Below are 22981 nucleotides of genomic sequence, written 5' to 3' on the forward strand. Positions count from 1 at the left end.
TATGAGAGGTTTTCCATCCTAGTAATTAACTTCGTGCCTCCTCTGGACTTGCTCCAACAGGTCCATGAAGAGCTGGAGCTCTTCCATTTCCTGACTGCTGTGTGAGGTACAGGATCCCAGTGTTGCACTGATCTGGGATGGGGGAGAGTTCAAAGCCTCTCCATTTTGTGTGGTGTATTCAGTCTGGTACAGTGGAGCTTGGCCCTTAGTCCTCGTGGAGCCTGCACACCCACTGTCCCCAGTTAACTTCCCTGCAGGGGAGCATCCTGCCTCCCAGTGCAAACAAGCAGCTGGAAGCATTCTCATACAGTTCCAGGCTAACAAACAGGCTCTGCTGTACTGGGGAAAAATTTTTAGTCCAGGAGTGTCAGACATCTTTCTGGGAAGAGTTAGTGCTGTGCTCTGGGAGGAGGGATTTCTGTTTTGTTTATTCTGTGCACAGCTCCAGAACAGGTGGCTCAGGGGCTTCCCAGCCACGAGGGAATGTTGTGGAACCTTTTTACTCTGACCTGGCCAACATCATTTGTCACTTCCAGGATAATGTTTACAGCTTGTGACTGTTCCTGCACGTTGACTGAACGCTGGTTATCTCTTGGTGTTGCTGTGCCATCTTCTACTGACGTGCTGCTGCAGCTGGAAAGCACCGAGCTCAGGGGTGCCCTAGTCCAAAACTGCAGAGATGTATTTGTTTCTAGTAACATAAGAGAGAAATATTCCAAGGTTCTGGTTTCTGCCCTGTTGCGCTGAGGTGTAGGAAGGTGAGAACTTCCTCATGAAAGCACCGTGTGGTAAAAATGCACCAGTCGGGGCAGAGTGAAGGGCAGGGCGGGTTTTGGAGGATGGGTCCCAGGTCCTGAGTGGTGCTATGGGCTACCCTGGCCACGGGGTGGGGCTGGGAAGCTGGGAAATGGCCAGTGGATCACAGACTCACGGGGTGATTTGGTTGGAAAGGGACCTTAAGGATCATTGACATCCAAACCCCTGCCATGGGCAGGGACACCTTCCACTAGACCAGGTTGCTCCAAGCTCTGTCCAGCCAGTCCTTGGACACTTCCAGGGATGGGGCAGCCACAGCTTCTCTGGGCAACCTGTGCCAGAGCCTCACGATCCTCACAAAGAATTCCTTTCTGATATCGCATCTAACCCTGCCCTCTTCTCCCTCTAACCCCGCTGTTCCCCCTTGTCCTATCCCTCCATCCCTTGTTCCAAGTCCTTCTCCAGCTCTCCTGGAGCCCCTTTAGTTGCTTGGTGATGTGGATTCCTGGTGAGGGCTTGTGCTCTCTTCTGTCAGGAGCATGCACAGGCTCGGTTTGCCTAAATCAGCCTCAGGTTACAACTGAGCGTTTTATTTCAGTAAGTGGAAAATGCCTCTTTTTGCATTAGTGGACTGTTTTAGCTGTCCCTGTGTTCACGCAGAGGCAGCACGTCAGGACAGTGGATGTGATTCAGGCATTCCAGCACGCTGTGTTCTACCTCCTATTTTCAAAGCACTGTTCAGAGGTCGCTCATGCAGTGCTTTGTCTCAGGCAGAGGCCCCTGTATAAACTGTGGGTAACACGGGATGGGTGTGGTGAAGGAGGGTTGTGTTTTATGAGGAGCGTCTGAGGGAGCTGGGGGGGCTCATCCTGGAGAAAAGGAGGCTCAGGGGGGACCTTCTGGCTCTGCAACTCCCTGACAGGAGAGGGGAGCCAGGGGGATCGGGCTCTACTGCCAGGGAACAAGGGATAGGATGAGAGGAAACGGCCTCAAGCTGTGCCAGAGGACATTGTTTAGGTTGGATATTAGGGAAATTTCTTCACTGTAAGAGTTGTCCATCCCTGGCACAGCTGCCCAGGGCAATGGTGGAGTCCCCATCCCTGGAGGGATTTAAAAGCTGTGTGGATGTGGCACTTGGGGACAAGGGTTAGTGGTGGCCTTGTCAGTGCTGGGGGAATGGTTGGACTCGATGGTCTTTGGAGAGCTTTCCCAACCTAAATAATTCTGTGGTTCCATGAAACCATCCCAGAACGCTCCGCCAACCCCAAGCCAGGCGGGCAGGGCACTGCGGGTCGCGTGGTGCTCCTGCTGCGCCCCGTGTTTCCTCCGCGAAGCCGCGCGGGTCCCTGGTCCCGCCGTCACGGGTGGGCTTCTGCCACGGAGCGCTGACGCCGAGCCTCCTTTCCCCGCCGATATAACCCAGCACGTCCCGCCGCCCGACCCACGGAGGGTGTTCCCGTGCGTGGGTGGGGACTCGCCGGGCAGGGCCGGGCGGCGCCGGGAGCGGCGGAGCGCGGCGGTGGCAGCGGCAGGATGCGGGAGGCGCGGTTCAGGGACCACTTCTGGGTGAGCGGGACCGGGGCACCGGGGTCAGGGCCAGTCGGAACCGGGGGGCACAGCCGGGTCGCGGGGGTCACAGCTGGAGGTGGGGGGTCACCGCTCTTTGGTTAGAGTGGGCTCCAAAGCGATCGTGGTCGTGGGGTGACTTTGCTGAAAGCTCTGGGCATCCTGGAGTGATAAAACAGTGGCACAGGTTGCCCAGAGAAGCTGTGGCTGCCCCATCCCTGGAAGTGTTCAAGACCAGGTTGGATGGGGCTTGGAGCAACTTGGGTTAGTGGAAGGTGTCCCTGCCCATGACAGGGGTTGTTTGAACAAGATGGTCTTTAAGATCCCTTCCAACCCAAACTGTTCCGTGATTCTGTGATCCCCAGCAGCCACTGCCCACTCACACATGTCCTGGGAGTTGTGGCTTTGCAACCTGCTCCGTGCAGCCAAAATAATCCCAGCAAGCAGGCACTGCCATGCTGGAGGAAATCAGTGCCGGTCTGAGGGTCTGATAACATTAACTGGCCATCAGTGAACTACTTGGAGACACTATAGCCAAAAATGGTCCTTTGATGTGGAGCTAATCCCAGACTGGATGTGCTGGTGCTCGGTGTGCTGCTGTCAGCTGCTGAGCCGCAGAGGAAAAGCCGCACTTTGGGGAAAACCACAATTTATTCTTCTGAGTGTGAATTGTGCTTTTCTGAAAGGAGAAGTGCAGAAAAGCCACATATCTGCTGTGAAGCGTCAGCTCTGTGGCCACTCAGTTCCTCTTGTTGTGGTAGACCTTTGTTCCAGGTATCGGCAACCAGGAAGTAAATTACAAAATTGTGTCTTTTGGGGCTGAAAAACCCCATCTGTGAATGGTGCTCGGGGTTTCTCAGATGTTGCCTGGAAGCAGCTCCCATCTTGCAGGATGGGGGAGAGGAGCACAGGCCCCAGGAGGAGCAGACACCACATTTGGAGCTCCTGTGTTTTGTGCAATAAGTGCAGAGCTCCAGTGTCATTAGTGTGTTAATTGGCATAGAGCTGTCAAATATGCAAATCCCACACAGGTATCAAACCTGGCACGGAGAATAAAGCTGACTTTGCAACTGGCAGCTGCTTCTCAGCTGTTTGTTGCCAAGAAGTTTTCCAAGGTGTGCTGTCTTTGCTTTGCAAACGTGCAGAGGGAAGGGATGCAAAGGTGGTGGCAGCATCCGCCAGGCTGAGAGGAATAACTGTGATGCCAGGAACGCTGAGCAGGGATGGTTTGTGGTGCCTCAGTGGCACATTGGGCTGAAGAAGATCTCCTCGCCACAGGGCTGACTTCGGCCATTTCTGCCTGGTTTGTCCCTCTCCAGCTGTGGTGTGGGGCTTTTTGAAGGAGGATCCTGGAGGAGGGGGCTCAGTGGGAGAAAATACCAGGGCCGAAGCAGCGCCAAACCCCCAAGTTAAGGAGGGGATGGGGCGTGCCATGGGGTACTCACTCCTGCCTCACCCCTTCTATTGCAAACATGGCTATTTACTGAATAATCCCCAACTCTTACTGAGCCCAAAACCATTGGTACTGCCTGAGATTTTGCTTGGTTTCTTCCCTTCTAAGCCTATGTGCTTCAACCACTCCTCCCACCCCCACCCCCTGGCCAAGGAAACGTGCCTGGGGCAGGAGCTGGGGTTCATGTTGGACAGGAGGGTGGTGAATGTGACTCAGTGGAGAGATCGAGGCCCTGCTGTGGTGGTTCGGCCCATGGAAAACGCAGGTACCACCCCCAGCAATCGCCACAACACGTACTGGTGACTGTGCATCAGCTGTGAGGGCTGGGGAGGGAGGGGGGAGCAAGAGATGGGAAATAAGAAACCACATTTAGATGAAGTGTGGAGGTCTGCGTGTCCAGCTTCCGTTTGCTGCTGGGTGCTGTGAGTCTGCACACACTTCCTCCTGCAATATTCCTCTTATATTACCTCGCTTGAGGCAAAAATGGAAGCAGAAGTCTTTGCTGCAGCAAGTGATTTCTTAGAATCATAGAATGGTTTCATTTGGAAGGGACCTTTAAAGGCCATCTAGTCCAACCCCCTTCCACCTTCCACTGTCCCAGGTTGCTCCAAGCCCCGTCCAACCTGACCTTGAACACTTCCAGGGATGGGGCAGCCACAGCTTCTCTGGGTAACCTGTGCCAGGGCCTCCCCACCCTCCTTATAAAGAATTTCAACAATTTCTTCCTTCTATCAAATCTGAATCTCCCCTCTTTTAGTTTAAAACCATCATCCCTTGTCCTAGTGCTACAAAGAGCATGGTGAGGCACAGCATTCATCTTGAGTAGGTTCTTGACCTGTCAAACAAGGTGAGATCAACAGGACCATCTCTGCATGATCCTGGGCAGGTGGCAGATGCTGCCACACATACCCTGTTCCTTAATGGTGGTGCTGGCTCAGCTTCTTATCTGGTGGTCCAACAAAATGTCTTTTTTTTTCCCCCCAAATTAAACTCACCATCACACCCTACCTGCAGAAACCCTAAATACTGCTAAAAATGCACTTTGCTCTGGTGAGAGGCAATTCTGTAGTGGTTAGGACAGCTCAATGAGAAAGCAAGACTTTGGCAGAGCTCCAGAGGAGGGATGCCTCAACTGATGGGGCAAAGTCTAAAAATAACCAAACCCTCAAAAGCTAGGCCAGTTTTGGTATTGGATCTTCCGGCTTTGGAATGTGACTGGTTGTGAGTGGTGACCACCGAATTTCTTTGTTGGGATAGTGAACTTTTGCTAGTTCTTTACTGTGAGGGTGGTGAGGCCCTGGCACAGGCTGCACAGAGAAGCTGTGGCTGCCCCATCCTTGGAAGTGTTCAAGGCCAGGTTGGACGAGGCTTGGAGCAACCTGGTCTAGTGGAAGGTGTCCCTGCCCATGGGAGGAAGTTGGAACTAGATGGGTGGTTTTAAGGTCCCTTGAAACCCAAACCATTCTGGGATTCTATGACTCTATGATAAGTTGGAGCCCACCCTTTTCTCTGTCAGGGTAGCAGGGCTGTGCTTCCAGCCTCACCTGGGGACTGACTGAGCTTTAAACCACACCAGTTCTGGTTTCTTTGATGGATGCTGTGTGTGTTCCTGCACTGGAGCCTGGTCCCTACTGGAGCTGATGACGTGATGCCCATGATTTGGGAAGGCACGGGGCCACTTTGCTCTCTGCACTCGAGTTTGCTCATGCTCTTGGGTGTCAGCACAGGATGGTAAACTTCCTTAAATAACGAGTTTTGCTCTCTGCGCCCTGCTGCAGCTCCTGCTTGCCCAGGGACCGAAGTCCAGACATGCCTGAAGCTGAACATGCATTGCCCTGAATGTCCCCACTCCCATGTTGCTCCCTCCCACAACCTGTGCTTCCTGCATGTCTGTGAGAGAGCTGTGCAAAAACAAAAATACCCAAAAGCTTGTGTTTGTTTGCCCTTGCCTGGCCTGTAGTGATTGCCACACATTGAGCAAGCACGAGGTTTTGTTTTCACTTGTTTTTGCAACCTGCTCTTCTTCTTTCACTATAGGAGGTCTTTTCTTGCAGTTTTTTCCACTTTCTTAGTACACATCTAGTTCTCCACAAGCCCGCTCTTCCACGTATTTCAGTTAACCCAAGAGCAAAGCTTTGGGTCTCATCAGAGCAATTTGTCCTGTAAAACTGTGTAGCAAAAACAGAAATGACAATAACACTAAAAACCGCCTCAGTTCTGATCTGTGGGCTGACAGCTTGCAGCTTGGAGACTGAAATTTTGGTCATTTTGCTTTTACTGAGACAATGCTCTGCTCTCTGCAGTGTATTTAGTGATGCTGCTAAAGCAACCCATGGCTGGGGGGACTGCAACCCCAGGCTCCTGGATTTATTCCCTGGCTGCTGACTCATGGTGTGATGCTGGCTGGGCTGTTCCACTTCCCCTTTCCCCTTGTTGTCCTTCTCTAAACGGGGACTGGCTTGGTGGAACTAATCAGCAGCGTTATGAAACCCTCAGGTCGTCCTTTCAAAGGAACAAGGTGGGGTTTGTGGGGAGAGATAATGTCACGAAGGCGGGATAGTCCATTGCTTTTGGAGTCTCTGGGATGAGCAGGAGAGGTGCACTGGTGTAGGGGAAGGAAACTTCAAAGGGAAAATTATTAATCAAAAAGTAATCCTGCTTTTTGCAGGGTGATGGTCTCAGGTGGGTGAATTTGCAGCGAGTCCTTTTCCTCCTCGCGATGAGTTTTTGTCTCTCCTGTTGTGCCCACCTGGTTTTGGGGTGGGTAGGACCTGCAGCCTTGTGCAGCACCTCCTCACCCTGCTCCCTGCAGACACCAGCACAAGCATTTCTTTTTGTCTCAGCAACCTCTGCAGGATCCCGAGCGATTTTGCGGCTGCACGGACTCTGAGCAAGGACAGCACAGCCAGCTATGGTTGCACTGTGTTTCTGTCTGCTAAAATAGTCATCCAGCCTCTGGTGTGTTTCTCTAAGCATGTAAGGCTGAGGACACACACTGAGAGCTCAGCATAAATACAGATCTTCCTAGAGATGGTCCATGAACAGTGTGTCCATTTGGGAAGGTTGGGACAGAGTGATGGAGGGCAGGAAGTCTCTGCAGAGGGATCTGGACAGGCTGGATCAGTGGGCTGAGGCCAATGGTGTGAGTTTCTACAAGACCAAGTACCAGGTCCTGCCATTGTGTCCCAATAGATCCCTGCAGCTCCAGGCTGGGGCAGAGGGGCTGGAAAACTGGGAAGGGCCCTGTGGGTGTTGGTGGCAGCGGCTGGACACGAGCCCAGCTGTGCCCAGGGGGGCAAGAGGCCAATGACCTCAGGGCTGTCCCAGCCGTGGTGTGGCAGCAGGGCCAGGGCAGTGCCCTCCCTGTGCTGGCACTGCTGAGGCCCCTCCAGTGCTGGGGCAGTTCTGGGCCCTCAGACAAGAGAGACATTGAGGGGCTGGAGCGTGTGCAGGGAAGGGAACGGAGCTGGGGAAGGGTCTGGAGCAGCAGGAGCAGCTGAGGGAGCTGGGGGGGCTCATCCTGGAGAAAAGGAGTCTCAGGGGGGACCTTCTGGCTCTGCAACTCCCTGACAAGAGAGGGGAGCTGGGGGGGATCGGGCTCTGCTCCCAGGGAACAAGGGACAGGATGAGAAGAAACGGCCTCAAGCTGTGCCAGAGGACATTGTTTAGGTTGGATATTTGGGAAATTTCTTCACTGTAAGAGTTGTCCATCCCTGGCACAGCTGCCCAGGGCAATGGTGGAGTCCCCATCCCTGGAGGGATTTAAAAGCTGTGTGGATGTGGCACTTGGGGACATGGGTTAGTGGTGGCCTTGTCAGTGCTGAGGAAATGGTTGGACTCGATGGTCTTTGAGGGCTTTTGCAACTTACACAATTCTATGTTTCTCCAATGTCAATATTTCGTAGGGTGTGTGTCTACAGGGGTTTTCCATGTAGAGTGGGGCAGAAGATGGAATCGTCAAGCTCAGCAACTTGTCTTTCAGCTGTGACTCAGCCATTTCATGTTTTCACATCCCCACTAGAGCATTTCAGCCCCTCTTTTGCCTGCAAGTGCAAACAAACCCCAAAACATTACAAGGAGCACTGAAAATCCTGCTCCTCATCAAGTCTGTTGGGAGGATGGTGCAAATCCAGGCAGCAGATCAGGAAGGGGGGTGCACATCCTGTGGGCTTGGGAAACATCAGCTGCTGCTTTGTCACCTTGAAATCATCTGTTTGTAGTTTCCATGGCCTGTCCTGTAAATAGCACATGGGCTCAGAGCTCTGCCCAGCAGGAAGGACCAGGACAGCCGTGGGAGGGCAGGAGAAGAGATCCTTGTCCCTCTGCCCCACTTTGTTTGGGCAGGGCTGGGTGCAACCCCTACCCTTCATACCTGTCTTGGGCTTTGTTATGCTTTTAAATCTTCTGTGCCCATGGCTCTGTGCTCTCCGTGTTGCACTTCCTCTTCCATTGCAGCAGCCAGCCCTGCCTTTGGGACATCCCACGGGCAGTCACAGAATCCCAGGATGGTTTGGGTTGGAAGGGGCCTTAAACCTCATCCAGTTCCACCTCCCTGCCATGGGCAGGGGCACCTTTCACTAGACCAGGTTGATCCAGGTCCCATCCAACCTGGCCTTGGACACTTCCAGGGATGGGGCAGCCACAGCTTCTCTGGGCAACCTGTGCCAGGGCCTCACCACCCTCACAGCCAACAATTCCTTCCCAATATCCCATCTAACCCTGCCCTTTGGCAGTGGGAAGCCTTGTCCCCCTTGTCCTGTCCCTCCAGTCCCTTGTCCAAAGTCTCTCTCCAGCTCTTTTGGAGCCCTTTTAGGCCCTGGAAGGGGGTCTAAGGTCTCCCTGGAGCCTTTTCTTCTCCCGGTGAACACCCCCAGTCATGCTGGTCCTTTTGATTCTCTCCATACCAAACCTGTCCAGAAGGTGCTGTTAAGGCTGGTTTCACAGGATACAACCCTGCCCAGCTCCTTCAATCAGGAGCTCCTCCTGCCTGGAAACAGCTCTTTTGGAAACCTCCCATGGAGGGATTTAAAAGACGTGTGGATGTGGCACTTGAGAACATGGATAGGAACATATGTTGTTGCTGGACTGAGCTCTTCTTTTTTCTGAAAATCTTGTCCCATACATTGTTCTCATCCAGGAGTCTCTCCCACCCCTAAAAAAGAAAGAACTTATTTCATAAAGAGGCACTTGCACACTTGCTCTCCCTGAGCCATTGCCTGTGCAAATGCCTCTGGAGGTGGCAGTGCCCATGGTCTGCACTGATGAGGATGTGACTCCTGTGTTTTCAGAGCACGGATCTGACAAGCACCGTTGGCTACGACAGCATCATCCAACACCTGAACGATGGCAGGAAGAACTGCAAGGAGTTTGAAGACTTCCTGAAGGAAAGGTAGGGAGCTGCCTCTGATCACGGGTTGGGTTGAGCCTGGGAAGTGAGGCTGTGGCACTACTCCTACTCCTGGTGCTCCCAGTTTGATTTCTGTTGTGTTTAACTGTCCACTATGTTAAAATGCTCTGCCATGAAGCTCACCTTGCTGTTCACCTTGCTAAAGATCAGGTGAGAACTTTGGCCTAGGAGAGGCAGGGCCTTGTCCTGAATTTGTCTCTGTACATTAAGAACAGCTCATAGATTTAATGCTAAAAAGAAGTAGCATTAGGTTTTGCCTTTATTAATCAGAGAATATGACCTAAGCAGAGGTTCTGTGGCTACAAAAACAACTGAGAGGGTCTGGCTTTATGGTTCACCTGATTAGCAATGGCTAAATATGAAGAGCATTGTAGAACAACCCTGAATTAATGTAATTTTAGTAATGAGAACTGGAAAAAAACAACCTGTGACTGGATGACTTGGTGCAGAGCAGCCTGGGGCAAACATAATGGGGGTGAAGAGGAGGGGAACCTGCACTTGAAAGTGTCTAATGCACCTACATCTCTTGTAATCTCACGTTCCAGGAAAATTTGGGCTTTCCAGCTGAGGAACTGGACCCTGAGAATTGTGTCCCCCTCATTTGTGACAACAAGAGAGTGCCAAAAGCCTCCTCCACACCCTGTGTCCTCTTTGTTCTTGAAGTGGGTGTAGGTTGCCACCAATGTGTCTTTCCAGAAGGAGATTAGAGGCTGGACCTGGACTTGCTACTGGCACCTCTCTCTGAACATGGCTCAGTTCTCCGTGCACAGCAGGGCTGTTAACACAGTTCCAGCCATGGAGGACGTGCCTGTCGGATGCTTTGTCCCAAATGAAGTTCATGTGAATGTTGTTAGACAGAGGGGAAAAAAAAATCAATTTATGATATTTATCTTTTTCCCGTTTCCCTACAAGCTTTGGGAGTTTCTAAAGAGTTAACCTGGGCAAACCTTCACTGCCAGACTCGAGAGTCAACAACACAGGTGTTTGCATCTGTGTTAGGAGATACAGACATTTTAGGAAGCTATTTATTTTATCCAGTAGACCTTCTAATGCAGCTTTTAGCAGGACTTGTTTCTTTACACTGACTGCAGACAGTTAGGGTTGCCTAGGCTGAGATACCTACATTTGACCAATCAAGTCCAGCCCTGGTTGTCTGTGCTGACTTCAAAGCAGCTGCAGAAAGCTGGTTGTTCTTGTACTGCAACACATAGACTCTCTTTCTCCCCTCTCATCCTTTCAAGAGGGGAGGACAAAAGGATCTCTCAAAGTTGCTATTTCTGTTACCTCACAAGATTTGGCCTCTTCTTCAGGCATTCTCCATAAGGATCAGAGGCAGGTCCATTTTTGTCTCATTCAAAAAAGCCCTGAAGAGCTGAAATGCCTGAGCTGAGCTTTGGGGTGTATGCCTGGTGGCCAAGCTGTCTTTGAGGTGCCTGCTCCCTTCCTGTCTCATTTGGTATAAATCAGCCAGGTCAGAGTCAAAAGTACTTAGTGTGGACAGACTGAGGGATCTCAAATGCCCTGTTGCATAGGAAACTGAGGGGAAAAAACCTACCTAGGTGAGTCACCTGGCTGCATCTTCCAGCCAGGCACAGGCAGCTTAGTCCTCCATCACCTGTGGAGGTGATCCTTGAACCCATCAGCCCAGGGGAGATGGGCAGAGCAGCATATCAGGACCACAGACACAGCAAAGCCAAGTGTTTCCACTGGAAAACCTGGTTGGCACAGGCCAGGAGTTCAGAGCAAGTCTTGACCTCCACTGCTAACAAGTCTTAGTTTCTGAATTATGAACTTTCTCTCATTCCTCTCTTTTCTCAACAGGGCAATTATAGAAGAAAGATATGGGAAAGAGCTCATCAACTTGTCGAAGAAGAAGCCCTGTGGGCAGACGGAGCTGAAGTAAGTTCACAATGCTGTGTGTGTTCTGCTTTTATGGGTGTTCATGGAACAAAGAAGGAGGAAGAGAAGGAAGGAGACTGTGAGAGACAAAACAGTGTTTTGAAATGTGATTGGGACGCCCAGAAGATGAGCTGAAACCATTCTCATGAATGAACAGTGCCCCAGCTGGGTTCTGCTTTGCTTTGAGCCAGACTCCACCAAGTTCCCACCAGCCATAGACTAACCAAAGCATTGTGGATGCTCAGGTGAGGTGTGGACTGGTGGTTCAGCAGAAAGCCGAGGATCATGAGACCCAAGAGTTCACTCTTGACTGGTTTTGTAGCCAGGGGGAAATACAGGTTGAGTCCAACCATGCAAATCTTCAAAGCCCGGCATGTTGTGACCACTGTGGCTCCAAGAGTGGGTCTCCATTTCTCCAGTGACCCTCGGCACCTTCTGCTCCCTTTTTTTTTTTTCTATACTTTATACATGCCCAGTCTGACATTCTCTGATCATTGTTTTTACAGTTTTGTGTCACATAAAATGTTTCTGAAATTAACAGGGAGAAAAGTTCTCTAAGTTTCCAACCACAGGCCAATGCACCATGTAGAAGGTGTTCGTGTGCCCAAAATTATGCTTCAGGGAGGTTGCCTGATACACTCATCATAAAACTTAGAATTTTGATAGCATCCAATGTTCAGAAAGATGTAAAGGAGATCTCAAAGCAAGCGAGCTGTGCTATACCTGAGAGAGAAAAAGCCAGAGGTATAAAGAGGGTAAATAAACCTGCCTTGAGTTGCTTTGACTGGTGTCAAGTGAGGGACTGTTTTGGGAGAGGTGCTCTGCTGACACTTGTGCCTGGCCATGCTTTCCCACTCTTTTTAATGCTCCTCCTGTGTTTTTCAGCACACTGAAGAGATCCCTGGATGTTTTCAAGCAACGTAAGTAATTCTTCATGCTTGTCAGGACACTTGGTTGTGCCAAAGCCTGAAGGCAACTTCTTAGGAAGAAAATGGCAGGGAAACCTCTAAAGTTGTGGTGATGGGGTCCAGCATAGGCTGTACTCCTGGCCTGGCTCGTCCCAGTGCATGGGGTTGGGACAAAGTGCTCCAGGGCACAGGTGGGAGAGGAGACCCATAGGGTGTCCTTTTGGGGATCTCTTGGACTTTCAGGTCTGGCTGCAGCTCAGAGGTTGTGATTGTGTTGTGTGTCAAAGCTGTGCATGGGAAGCTCACTTGGGGTTTATTGGATAGGCTTGTCCTCTTCACACACACACACAGTAATTCACACTTTGAATCTTGGGGGCAGTTCTGGGCCCCTCAGACAAGAGAGACATTGAGGGGCTGGAGCGTGTGCAGGGAAGGGAACGGAGCTGGGGAAGGGTCTGGAGCAGCAGGAGCAGCTGAGGGAGCTGGGAGGACTCATCCTGGAGAAAAGGAGTCTCAGGGGGGACCTTCTGGCTCTGCAACTCCCTGATAGGAGGGGGGAGCCAGGTGGGGTGTTGGGCTCTGCTCCCAGGGAACACGTGACATGGTGAGAGGAAATGGCCTCAAGCTGTGCCAGGGGAGGTTTAGGTTGGATATTAGGGAAATTTTTCACTGTAAGGGTTGTCTGTCCCAGGCACAGGCTGTCCAGGGCAGTGGTGGAGTCCCCATCCCTGGAAGGGTTTAAAAGCCATGTAGTTGTGGCACTTGTTGACATGGGTTAGTGGTGGGCTTGGGAGGCCTGAGGGAATGCTTGGACTTGATGATCTTAAGTGGGCTTTTTCAGCCTAAATGGTTCAGTGGTTCTAACTGGAACATGTAAAAGATGATGCTTTGGCCACCATACACAGTCCCTTCATCTCCCTGTGTCACAGCCTGCCGGGGTACTGGGCAGACAGCACCTTAAAGGCAGACAGCACCTTAAAGGTGCACTCTGCTACCCTGTGCCTGCCAGCTTTGTCAGCTGCCCTTGTGGACATCCCTGACATGGCTCTGCCCTCACCACTGCTGACTATTCCAAGCTGTGGGTTTGGAACAGCTTTGGAATGTTGAATCACGAGCTGCCATTTGGCTCCGCTGCCTCGGTGACCTGACTGGGGTGGCATTTCGTGGTGTGGCTGCTCACCTTCAGCAAGAGAAGCCTGAGATTTTTTTAGCCTTAGTTTTTCTGTGCCCCAAGTTGCTGCCTGCTGGCCTGGGGTAGTGCATCCTTCACTCAGCTGTGCCGGGGTGTGATGTGTTGAAACGCGCCCGAATTCACCCGCGTGAGGGGGAGATGTGACTGTGCTTGTTTGAGTAACTTCTCTCAACTGGAGTTTCCTCAGACTTGGGGGCAGGTTCCAGAAGGATTGGTCCTTACGTAGGTGAGCGCTGCTCCGAGGCTGCTTCAAACAACCTGCTGCTTTTTCATGTTTCTGAAAGGGGATGTGTGACGTGGGGCCAGTTTGATGTCAGCTGAATTGAGAAACACAGTCTCTTTAGGAATATGTATCTATATATATCTATATCTATCTATCTATCTATCTATCTATCTATCTATCTATCTATCTATCTATCTATCTAAGTTATTTTTTCTTTGCAGAGATAGACAATGTGGGACAAGGTCACATCCAGCTGGCACAAACCCTTCGGGAGGAAGCGAAGAAGATGGAGGACTTCAGGGAAAAGCAAAAACTGCATCGGAAAAAGGTCAGGTGCTGTGGGAAGATGTGCCTTCCCGCAGGATGTTGATCCTGCCCGAGCAGTGGGCTAATCCCAGAGCTGTGTCCTGCTGTTCCCCAGCCCCCTCTATGCCCCCCGTGCCTGCTGCTGCTGGGAAGTCCTGAGTTTCTTCCTACATGTTGCAACCATGTTGGTGAACTGTGCAGCAACCTCCAACTTCCTTCTTCTCACTGCCACATCCTCTCCTTTGGGTGGTTTTTGGGGCCAGCCACAGCGGGGGCTCAGCCCCAGGATACCAGCTTCAACTGGGAATGTTTTGAAGCATTTATATACAGCTGTATGATCTCCATAGGGTCTGATAAAATGGCCAAGCCTTTTAACTTTTTCTTGAGATTCCTTTTTCTGGAAAATGAAGGAAACCAGGGGCTGGTTTGGACTAGCAGAGGGGAGTGGGCTTCCCAGCTTTGTCAGAGCCTGTGGAGATGACACAGTACTATACATTGCTATACATTTAGTTCGTAGAGCTCCTTTGCACACACAAGTCAAAGCTTAGGCAGAAGCATAAAAGATGAGTTTTGTGAAGATGCTTTGGGTGGATGAAGGTCCTTAAGCCCATCTCAGTCTGTTCTGTGACTCTTTCCCAAGCCACAGTGGAGCTTTGATGGTCAGTGATGTGCTGATTCTGGGCCTGTTTTCTTCACAGATAGAGCTGATCATGGAGGCGATTCACAAAAACAGGAATGTGCAGTACAAGAAGACCATGGAGGTAAAGCAAACCTGTTGCTGTTTCTTGCCCTGTGGGTTAACACTGCTCAGTCACAAGCACAGAGCTGGGGCAGGCTTGAATGAGAGGGTTTTCCTCCTCTGCTGTGACACTGGATGCTGAGTCTGCGTGAGTGGTGTGCAGGGTGTGTTCAGAACACTGAAGGGCACACCAAGGACACAGAATCACAGAAACACAGAATATGCTGAGTTGAAAGGGACCCACAAGGATCATCGAGTCCAGCCCTTAGCCCTGCACAGGACCATCCCCAAGAGTCACACCATGTGCCTGAGAGTGTCATCCAAACACTGCTTGAGCTCTGGCAGCCTTGGTGCTGTGACCACTGCCCTGGGGAGCCTGTTCAGTGCCCAGCCACCCTCTGGGGCAAGAACCGGTTTCTAATATGCAACCTAAACCTTCCCTGACACAACTCCAGACCATTCCCTGGGGTCCTGTCACTGGTTACTACAGAGAAGGCACGGCCAGTGATTAGCCTTTCAGGGCTGGATAAATGTGATTTAGAATGATAGAATTGTTCAGGTTATAAAAGCCCTTTAAGATCCTTGAGTCCCACCATTAACCAGCACTGCCAAGCCCACCACTAACCCATGTCCCCAAGTGCCATGTCCACACCTTTTTTGAGCACTTTAATGGATGGTGACTGCACCACTGCCTGGGACAGCCTGTGCCAGGGCTTGACAACACTTTCTGTGAAGAAATTTTTCTGAATATTAAATCTAAACCTTGTCTGATGCAACTTGAGGTTGTTGCCTCTTGTCCTGTCCCTTGTTCCCTGGGAGCAGAGTCTGACCCCCACCCAGCTCCCCCCTCCTGTCAGGGAGCTGCAGAGAGTCAGAAGGTCCCCCCTGAGGCTCCTTTTCTCTGGGCTGAGCCCCCCCAGCTCCCTCAGCTGCTCATCACCAGACTTGCGCTCCAGATCCTTTCCCACACCCTCCTCTGGACACTCTCATGGACTTGGTTGCCATGAGCTTTCCATCCGTAAATGCAACTTGTCTTGTGAGGCTTCCCCTAAGCCATGAGGCACCTGGGACCTTGTGTGCCACCCCTTGCTCCTCTGGCAGCCTGTGCCCACCTCTGCCCTCGTAGGCTGTTCTCTCCCCCAGAGCTCCCACCCGAGCTGTGTGCTGGTGTCTCTCCCAGGCCAAGCGTCTGTACGAGCAGCGGTGCCGGGACAAGGACGAGGCGGAACAGGCCGTGCACCGCAACGCAAACCTGGTGACGCAGAAGCAGCAGGAGAAGGTACAGGGAGGTGGGGCAGGGGGAGAAAGGGATGCCTCTTCCTGTCAGCTCTCCCGCCCCATGGCTCTTCTCCCAGCTCTGGGTTTTGGGGTGAGACAGGAGGGCTGGTGGTGTTCACCAGTGGGGCTGCAGCGCCATCAGGGATGCACCCAGGCGCTCCTCCACCTTCCTTCTCTCTCCCGTTTTTGGCAGCTGTTTGTGAAGCTGGCTCAGACGAAATCAGCTCTGGAGGACTCTGGTGAGTCGAAATGCCACGTTGGGAGGGCAAGGGACATGTTTCCAGGGGTAGGGGGTTGTGAAGCCTTGGCATGGCTCGTGGGCAAGCTCCAGCTCTTGGATCAGGCACAGCCCCTCAGAAACACATGCCCAAGATACCAGCGATGGGCACCTGCCCTGGAGAAGCCTGCATGACCCCACCAAGGCCATGTCCTTCCACTTTATCCCTGATGTCCTAGCCATTTCAGGCTTCACATATTACCTTCTAGTGAAGGGTATTTACATTAATGTTAATCATGGAATCAGTGAATGATTTGGGTTGGAAGGGGCCTTAAAAATCATCTAATTCCAACCCACTCTGCCTGTCGACCTTCAGCTGACACTGTGATTTCTCTTGCAGACAGGAGCTATCAGCAGAATGTGACCATGCTGGAGAAGGTCCGGGAAGAGTGGCAGATGGAGCACATCAAAGCTTGCGAGGTAAATGCCCCCAAACACCTTTGCATGGCAGTGTGGTCCTCTGGGTGTCCACCCCTGTCTGCAGGGCCCAGGGATGGCACAGATTTCCCTTCTGTGTATTCCCCTGGCAGTGAAGCAGCAGGATGTGTTGCAGCTAACCCTGTGTGTGCCGAAAGCTTGGCTTCTTGGTTCAAGGCCCCACTACTTCAAGGTTTCCACTATTTTTTAATTATTTTTATTTTTCCACCACCTTTTAAAATTGACAGAGTCAAGGTAATGACATTTTGCCCATTACCTACTTGCATGTTTGGCATGGCTGTCACTTTGAGCCATCCAGAACTGCCACTCTGGATGGCTCACCATCCAGAGCCATGGTTGCCTCTGGATACTCAGTGACTTGAGGCCAGTATGTCCTAGAGCCTCAGCAACACCTGGAAGACTCTGTCTGAAAGTCCAAAAGACTTTCCATGGACAGGGACTGCAGAGATTGAGGTTCTATCCCAGGTTTGCAAACAGCCTTCCCATTCCCAGCTGTGCTGATTCCTTCCCAAGTTATTTCTCATCAGGCTGCGATTTTACTTTTCTGTTTTGAACTGGAATTTGCTGTCTCTGTTGTGTGGTGTGCATGACTGCCTCAGTGATGGTGTGCTTTTGGTGTCTGGGGTCTCTGGAAGCCTCTATGATGGGGACATTTCAAAAGGTATACCTATATTCAGATTTCTGGTATGCCTGATTTCAAAAGGCTTGGGTTGAAACCTGCTTGGAAAAGGGCTGGGCAGGAAAGAGGGAGAAGGCCAACCAGTCAATGCACCTCTGATTTCATGCATCCCCACTGTTTATTTATTTCTCCATACCTGGAGCCTGGAAGCATTAAAAAGACATGTAGGTGTGGTACTTGGGGCCATGGGTTAATGGTGTCCTTGGCAGTGCTGGGGGAATGGTTGGACTTGATGATCTTAGGGGGCTTTTCCAACCTAAATGATTCTGTGATTCTAGGACACCTGTGGAAGGGAAGTGAGATGGGACCACAGGAGCATGGGGTGCCTAGGGAACATGTACTGCCTTTAGGAATCTGGCTTGTTCTCCCCAGAGGTGCTGGGGGACCCCCTTCACATCAGTCCTGCAGACCTTCTGAGCTTAACAAACACTCAACACTCATCTGGTTGCACAGAGGGATAATTTCTCTCCTGGGCAATCTGGAGGATGCACTGTTTCCTTGTTTCCTGCAGAGGACCAACACCATCTGCTCCTTGCAATTGTCATTTCATGGCACCTGGGAACGAGAAGCAGTAAGGATTAAGGAGATTTGCTCTCATTTCAAAGATGATGTGGCCGTTTTTGTCTTTTTTGTGTTGTTTCAGTTCTTTGAGACTCAGGAGTGTGATCGGATCAGCTATGTCCGTAATGCCCTCTGGCTCCACGTCAACCAGCTCTCCCTGGGCTGCGTCCAGAATGATGAGGTACCTCAACTGAAAGTCCTCGTTCTTCTGTGTGGAAAGCAGAGCCCAGTTTGTTTTCCTGTGCTCTGGGCTGTGTTATGTGTGAGTTGGACTGTGGCCCTTCACTGGCCACCAGACATCAGCATGAGTGGGCAGGCAGAAGGTTTGGCCAAAACTCTGGCAGATGAGCTTTCCTCTAGGATTCACACATTTTTTGAGTGTGCTGAAACACTGGAACAGGTTTTCCAAAGAAGCTGTGGCTTGCCCCATCCCTGGAAGTGTTCGAGGCCAGGTTGGATGGAGCTTGGAGCAACGTGGGATAGTGGAAGGTGTCCCTGCCCATGATAGGGGGTGGAACAAGATGAGCTTTAAGGTCCCTTTGAGCCTGAACCACTCTAAGATTCTGTGATTCCCCTGTCACTGCAGCTTGTGCACTGGGTGAATATTGGGATTTCTCCCCATGTCTAATAGACAGTTGGAAAAAACCCTCTTGTTTTTTGACCTGATGTAATAGAAATGCATTTTATTTCCCTTTTGCAGAAATACGAGGAAATCCGCAAGAGTTTAGAAATGTGCAGCATTGAGAAGGATGTTGATTTTTTTGTAAATTTGCGCAAAACTGGAAGTTTGGCTCCAGGTAAGAGCTCAGTACAATCTCACAAAGTAGTGCTGGCTGCCCTGTACTCCTCATGGAGCTGCTGCTCAGGTCAGCATCAGCTGGGGTGCAAAAAACATTCGTTTTGCAACATTCCTCCTTTAGTTCACTGCCATGCAGCACTAGTCTCTGCCAGTTTCAAAAGTCCCTGAAGATAGCACTCCCTGTTTTAGTTTCCTGGTCAGGCATTTTCACAGAGAGGGGAAAGACTTAGGAGCTGACCGCTGGTATAAGAAGTATTTAATGTCTATAAAAGGCCTGTACTTTACTACTGTTAACTTTTCCTAGCTCCTGTTGTTTATGAAAACTACTACAATACACAGAGAAATGTGACTCCTGCGAGAAGTCCAGTGCCTGTACCTATATCAAGGTAAGGGACATAACATGTACAATTGCAATTGCTATTGCAAGTGATGCTCTCCCCCCCCACTAAGAAAAAGGCATATTTTATTCCTTTTAGTCTATTGGAAACTTGACTTGGGAGTATTAGAGGAAAATATTTCCTTGCATGGTTCTTGTTGTGATCTGTCCATCTGAGGAGTGTTAAAGGCATGTGTGGGTAGAGGGAGGAACTGCAGAGCTGAATTCACTCCCTTGGGACAGAAGCTAGGCTGGGAGGACAGGCTGAAGGGTGTTTCTGCCAGGGGCCAAGGTGAAAATGAGGGCCAAAGACTCATGCTAAGGATGAGTGTGTCACTTTGGCTTCCACACTGGGAGAGGAGCCCTGTCCAATTATGGCTTCCTGATGTCTCATTCTGGGCAAAGGCATGCACAAAGGCTACCCTGAGGCTCACCTATGATTGTGATTTTCTTCCCCCAGCTTAGTGCTTTTTGGCTGCTTTTTCCTCTCCTGCACCATATCAGCTTCAATTCCTGTGTTTGCCAAGCAGGCTGTGGGTGATGAGCCCACCAGGTCTCTATAAAGCCCAGGTTGCCAAACCTCTTGCCTTCCCACCAGCTCTGGGAGGTCAGCTGGGAAGTGCAGAACCAGGGCAAAGGGAGTCCTGTATCCATGCAGATCCTCACCTCTGTGTTTCCTTCTGTGCAGGAGGGGACCTCTGCCCACCCCGACCAGTGCACCAGGTGAGTTATTGCTTTATGGGCTTTCTGGCCCCACAGAGGAACTATCACTCCAGGCCCTTGTCCCAGGTCCCTCTCCAGCTCTCCTAAAGCCCCTTTAGGCCCTGGAAGGGGTTCTCAGGTCTCCCTGGAGCCTTCTCTTCTCCAGGCTGAACATCTCCAGCTCTCCCAGCCTGTCTCCATAGGACACCTCTTTGAGACTCATTCACCCTTGCACCCCATCCCTTTAACATGGATGGCCAGTGTGTGAAGCCTTATAATGAGCACTTCTCATGAGGAAACCTATTTTTTTTGTGCTCTCTGTTTCAGGGGAGCCTGATTACGCCACAGTTGATGGCTACAGCTTGGTACATTTCTAGCAGTCACAGTAAGTACTCACTTTTGATGAAGAAAGGGGGCTTACGGGAAAGAGGGAGAGGGATTTTTAACCTGGGCAGATAGTAACACAACAAAGGGGAATGTTAAACTAAATGAGGTTAGATTTAGGTTAGCTATAAGGAAGAACTTCTTCCCTGTGAGGGTGGTGAGGCCCTGGCACAAATTGCCCAGAGAAGCTGTGGCTGCCCCATCCCTGGAAGTGTTCAAGACCAGGTTGGATGGGGCTTGGAGCAACCTGGTCTAGTGGAAGGTGTCCCTGCCCATGGCAGGGGGGTGGAACGAGATGAGCTTTAAGGTCCATTCCAACCAAAACCATGTTGCGAATCTGGAGCTACCTGGAAGAGGGACAGTGGAGAAAGAAAGGCCACTGGTTAAATGGTGATATTTGAGGGGGATCACTTCCAACTGGAAGTGATGCTCCTGCCCTGCCATCACTTCTCTGAGCTGGAGCTGTGGTTTAGACACTGTTGATCCTGTCCTGTAGGTTTTCCAGGCAGAAGACACTGTTGGTCTGACCGGCGTGGCACAGGTGGTGTTTCCTGTTATTCCCAGACACTGAAGTGTCTGAAGTGCTTCTGCTTTTCAAAAACATATTTGAGGACTGATAATTATTTGTACATCCAGAAAGTGCCTACTAAAAAATCTGTGCCTGTGATCAGCAAACTTCTTGGATGGATGTCCTATCTTCAAACTCAGAGGAAGAAAAGGACCAGACACAGGGGCGATTTGTGTCAGAAGAAGTGTTTGATTTGAAGTTCTTCTAAAGTGCAGCCACTGGGAGAGGCTGGAGCCTCCCACTCTCCAGATAACTAGCTCATATGTGCCGAGGGGAGTGCTGCATGATGCTTTGGGCATGCTGGCTTGTGTTCAGGGCACCTGCATCCCCCTCAGATCTCAGGTTACTCTTTCACCTGTCTCTAAAGTCTTTCATTACTGGGGATTAAACTTGTAATTTAGGTTTAATTTTATTCTCATCTTTCGGGGATCTCACTTAGGGGAGCACCAACAGTTACACCGTGTGTCTGGCTTAGCTGTAGGTGTGCTCCAGGCTTAAGTGCCGACACTGGAAGCTGATTTGCATCTTGCCTGGTGCAGCAGTTCACAGCACGGCTGCCCAGTGAGGGGTTGTGCCACCAGAAACCTGCTGGGAGGTTCCACATCCCATGGTGTTGTTGAGGATCAGGAGGACGTTGTTCAGATCTCCCAAATGCCTCTCCAATGAGTTTTTAGGTTCATGGTACAGCTTGTCCCTGGAAGGCTCTGGGGACCAGGTTGGACGGGGCTTGGAGCAACCAGGTCTAGAGAAAAATGTCCCTGCCCACAGCAAGGGGTTGGAACTAGATGGTCTTTAAGGTCCTTCCCAACCCAAACCATTCTACAGTTCTATGATTCTATGATTTAATTAGCTTTTGACAATCTCTAAACTGTGGACTTGTTCTGACTATGCACCACTGGAAACAAACTTAGCTACTGCTGGAGCCATGAAACTTGTTTTCTGACCAGATCTCCTCAAACTTCCTGCCCTTTCTATTGCCATATATATATATATATGTATCTTATGATTATGACTTTGATTCAGAAGCTCACATGCTTCGGGGCTGCTGATCTCTCTGATGTCCCTGTGTGCAGTGCTGCTTGACCACTCCTCCGTGCCTTATGACACTGGACACAGGGACACAGGACATGGGGATAAACACACAATTTACCAGTCTAAACCCGATGCCAGGTGACTGACCTGGAGCAGCAGGATTTGCTATTTGTATGACGTTTTTCCAGCTGAATCTGCACGGCTTCAGCACGTGTCCCAGCCCGTCAGTCCTTGGGGCTTTTTACTGTGTTTTCTTGTGTGGGGAAGATGACAGTGAGCTCTGACATCTGCCCTCCTGCAAAGTGCACGTGCCAAGGAATCAGCTATCCTGTTTTATTTCTGAAAGACCAAGGACACAAGTATTATTCCGAAGGAGCCTGCTGTAGTCTTAGTTGTTTAAATACATATTTTAAAAAATAAATTTTGAGTCTCACGTGTTGGGTATGTGGGGTTTTTTTTAAAGGTTGTCTTGTTCACTTTCTGTTGGGGTTGGGGTCACCTTCAGAGCATATCCTCGCTCAGCCTTTATTTCAGTCCTTGCTCAATACCAACACAGATGTGGCAGAAAACACCCCAAAAAAGACTGGCACAAGGACAAGTACTTGCTATTAGGCATGCACAGCTGACCACGTAGGGCTGTTTGCCCTGGAAGAGTGTCTGCTCTGCAATACGTGGCATGGTTTCTTTATTGGGGCTTTTCTGCTGACTGAGCACAATAGTTGCTGTTAGGCTTTTGTGGATGCAGAGGTCCCCAGTGGCTTGCACATTCATTAAATGCACAGAAGTGATACCAAAAAAGGGGGGCTGGGGAAGGGTCTGGAGCAGCAGGAGCGGCTGAGGGAGCTGGGAGAACTCATCCTGGAGAAAATGAGGCTTGGGGGGACCTTCTGGCTCTGCAACTCCCTGACAGGAGGGGGGAGCCAAGGGGGTGGTGTCCGGCTCTGCTCTCAGAGAACAGGTGATAGGGTGAGTGGAAATGTCCTCAAGTTGTGCCAGGGGAGGTTTAGGTTAGATATTAGGGGAAATTTCTTCCCTGAAAGGGTTGTCAAGCTGTGGCACAGCTGTCCAGGGCAGTGGTGGAGTCCCCATCCCTGGATGGATTTAAAAGCTGTGTGGATGTGCCACTTGGTTTAGTGGTGGCCTAGGCAGTGCTGGGGGAATGGTTGGACTTGATGATCTTGGTGGTCTTTTACAACCTCATTGACTAGGATTCCATGAAAACACCAAGTGTTCGCACAGACCTAGGCCAAGAAAACCCAGCTTTGAAGAGGAGTGTCCAGACATGGAGCTACTGGGAAACAAGTTTATGTGTCCATGGGTGCCAAAATGGCTTTTTGTCTTCATAATCTCCCCTTCATCACCTTCCCTTGCCTCATGGCTTTCCAAGTGGTGCAGAAGACTTTGGCCTCCTCCCAGGCCCCTGTGAAGGAGCCCAGCC

General features: G+C 50.8%; 1 protein-coding gene across 2 annotated transcripts; it reads left to right on the plus strand.

Annotated features, from left to right (window-relative positions):
• Positions 1-2249: 2249 nt before the first annotated feature.
• On the plus strand, positions 2250-21963 carry PSTPIP2 (proline-serine-threonine phosphatase interacting protein 2). Of its 2 annotated transcripts, none has more exons than XM_032676835.1 (15): positions 2250-2322; positions 9064-9164; positions 11004-11081; positions 11967-12001; positions 13626-13732; positions 14409-14471; positions 15630-15728; positions 15921-15966; positions 16345-16424; positions 17765-17863; positions 18383-18479; positions 18786-18867; positions 19546-19580; positions 19887-19944; positions 20440-21963. In XM_032676835.1, exons 1-14 carry the CDS (start codon positions 2290-2292, stop codon positions 19934-19936), a joined length of 1005 nt encoding a protein of 334 aa, XP_032532726.1. In that variant the 5' UTR covers positions 2250-2289; the 3' UTR covers positions 19937-19944; positions 20440-21963. The 2 variants fall into 2 exon arrangements, with proteins under 2 accessions (XP_032532726.1, XP_032532727.1); XM_032676836.1 differs by having other exon boundaries at positions 20615-21963.
• Positions 21964-22981: the final 1018 nt, after the last annotated feature.

This window comes from Chiroxiphia lanceolata, chromosome Z, assembly GCF_009829145.1.
Source record: "Chiroxiphia lanceolata isolate bChiLan1 chromosome Z, bChiLan1.pri, whole genome shotgun sequence".
Taxonomy (NCBI): Eukaryota; Metazoa; Chordata; class Aves; order Passeriformes; family Pipridae; genus Chiroxiphia; species Chiroxiphia lanceolata.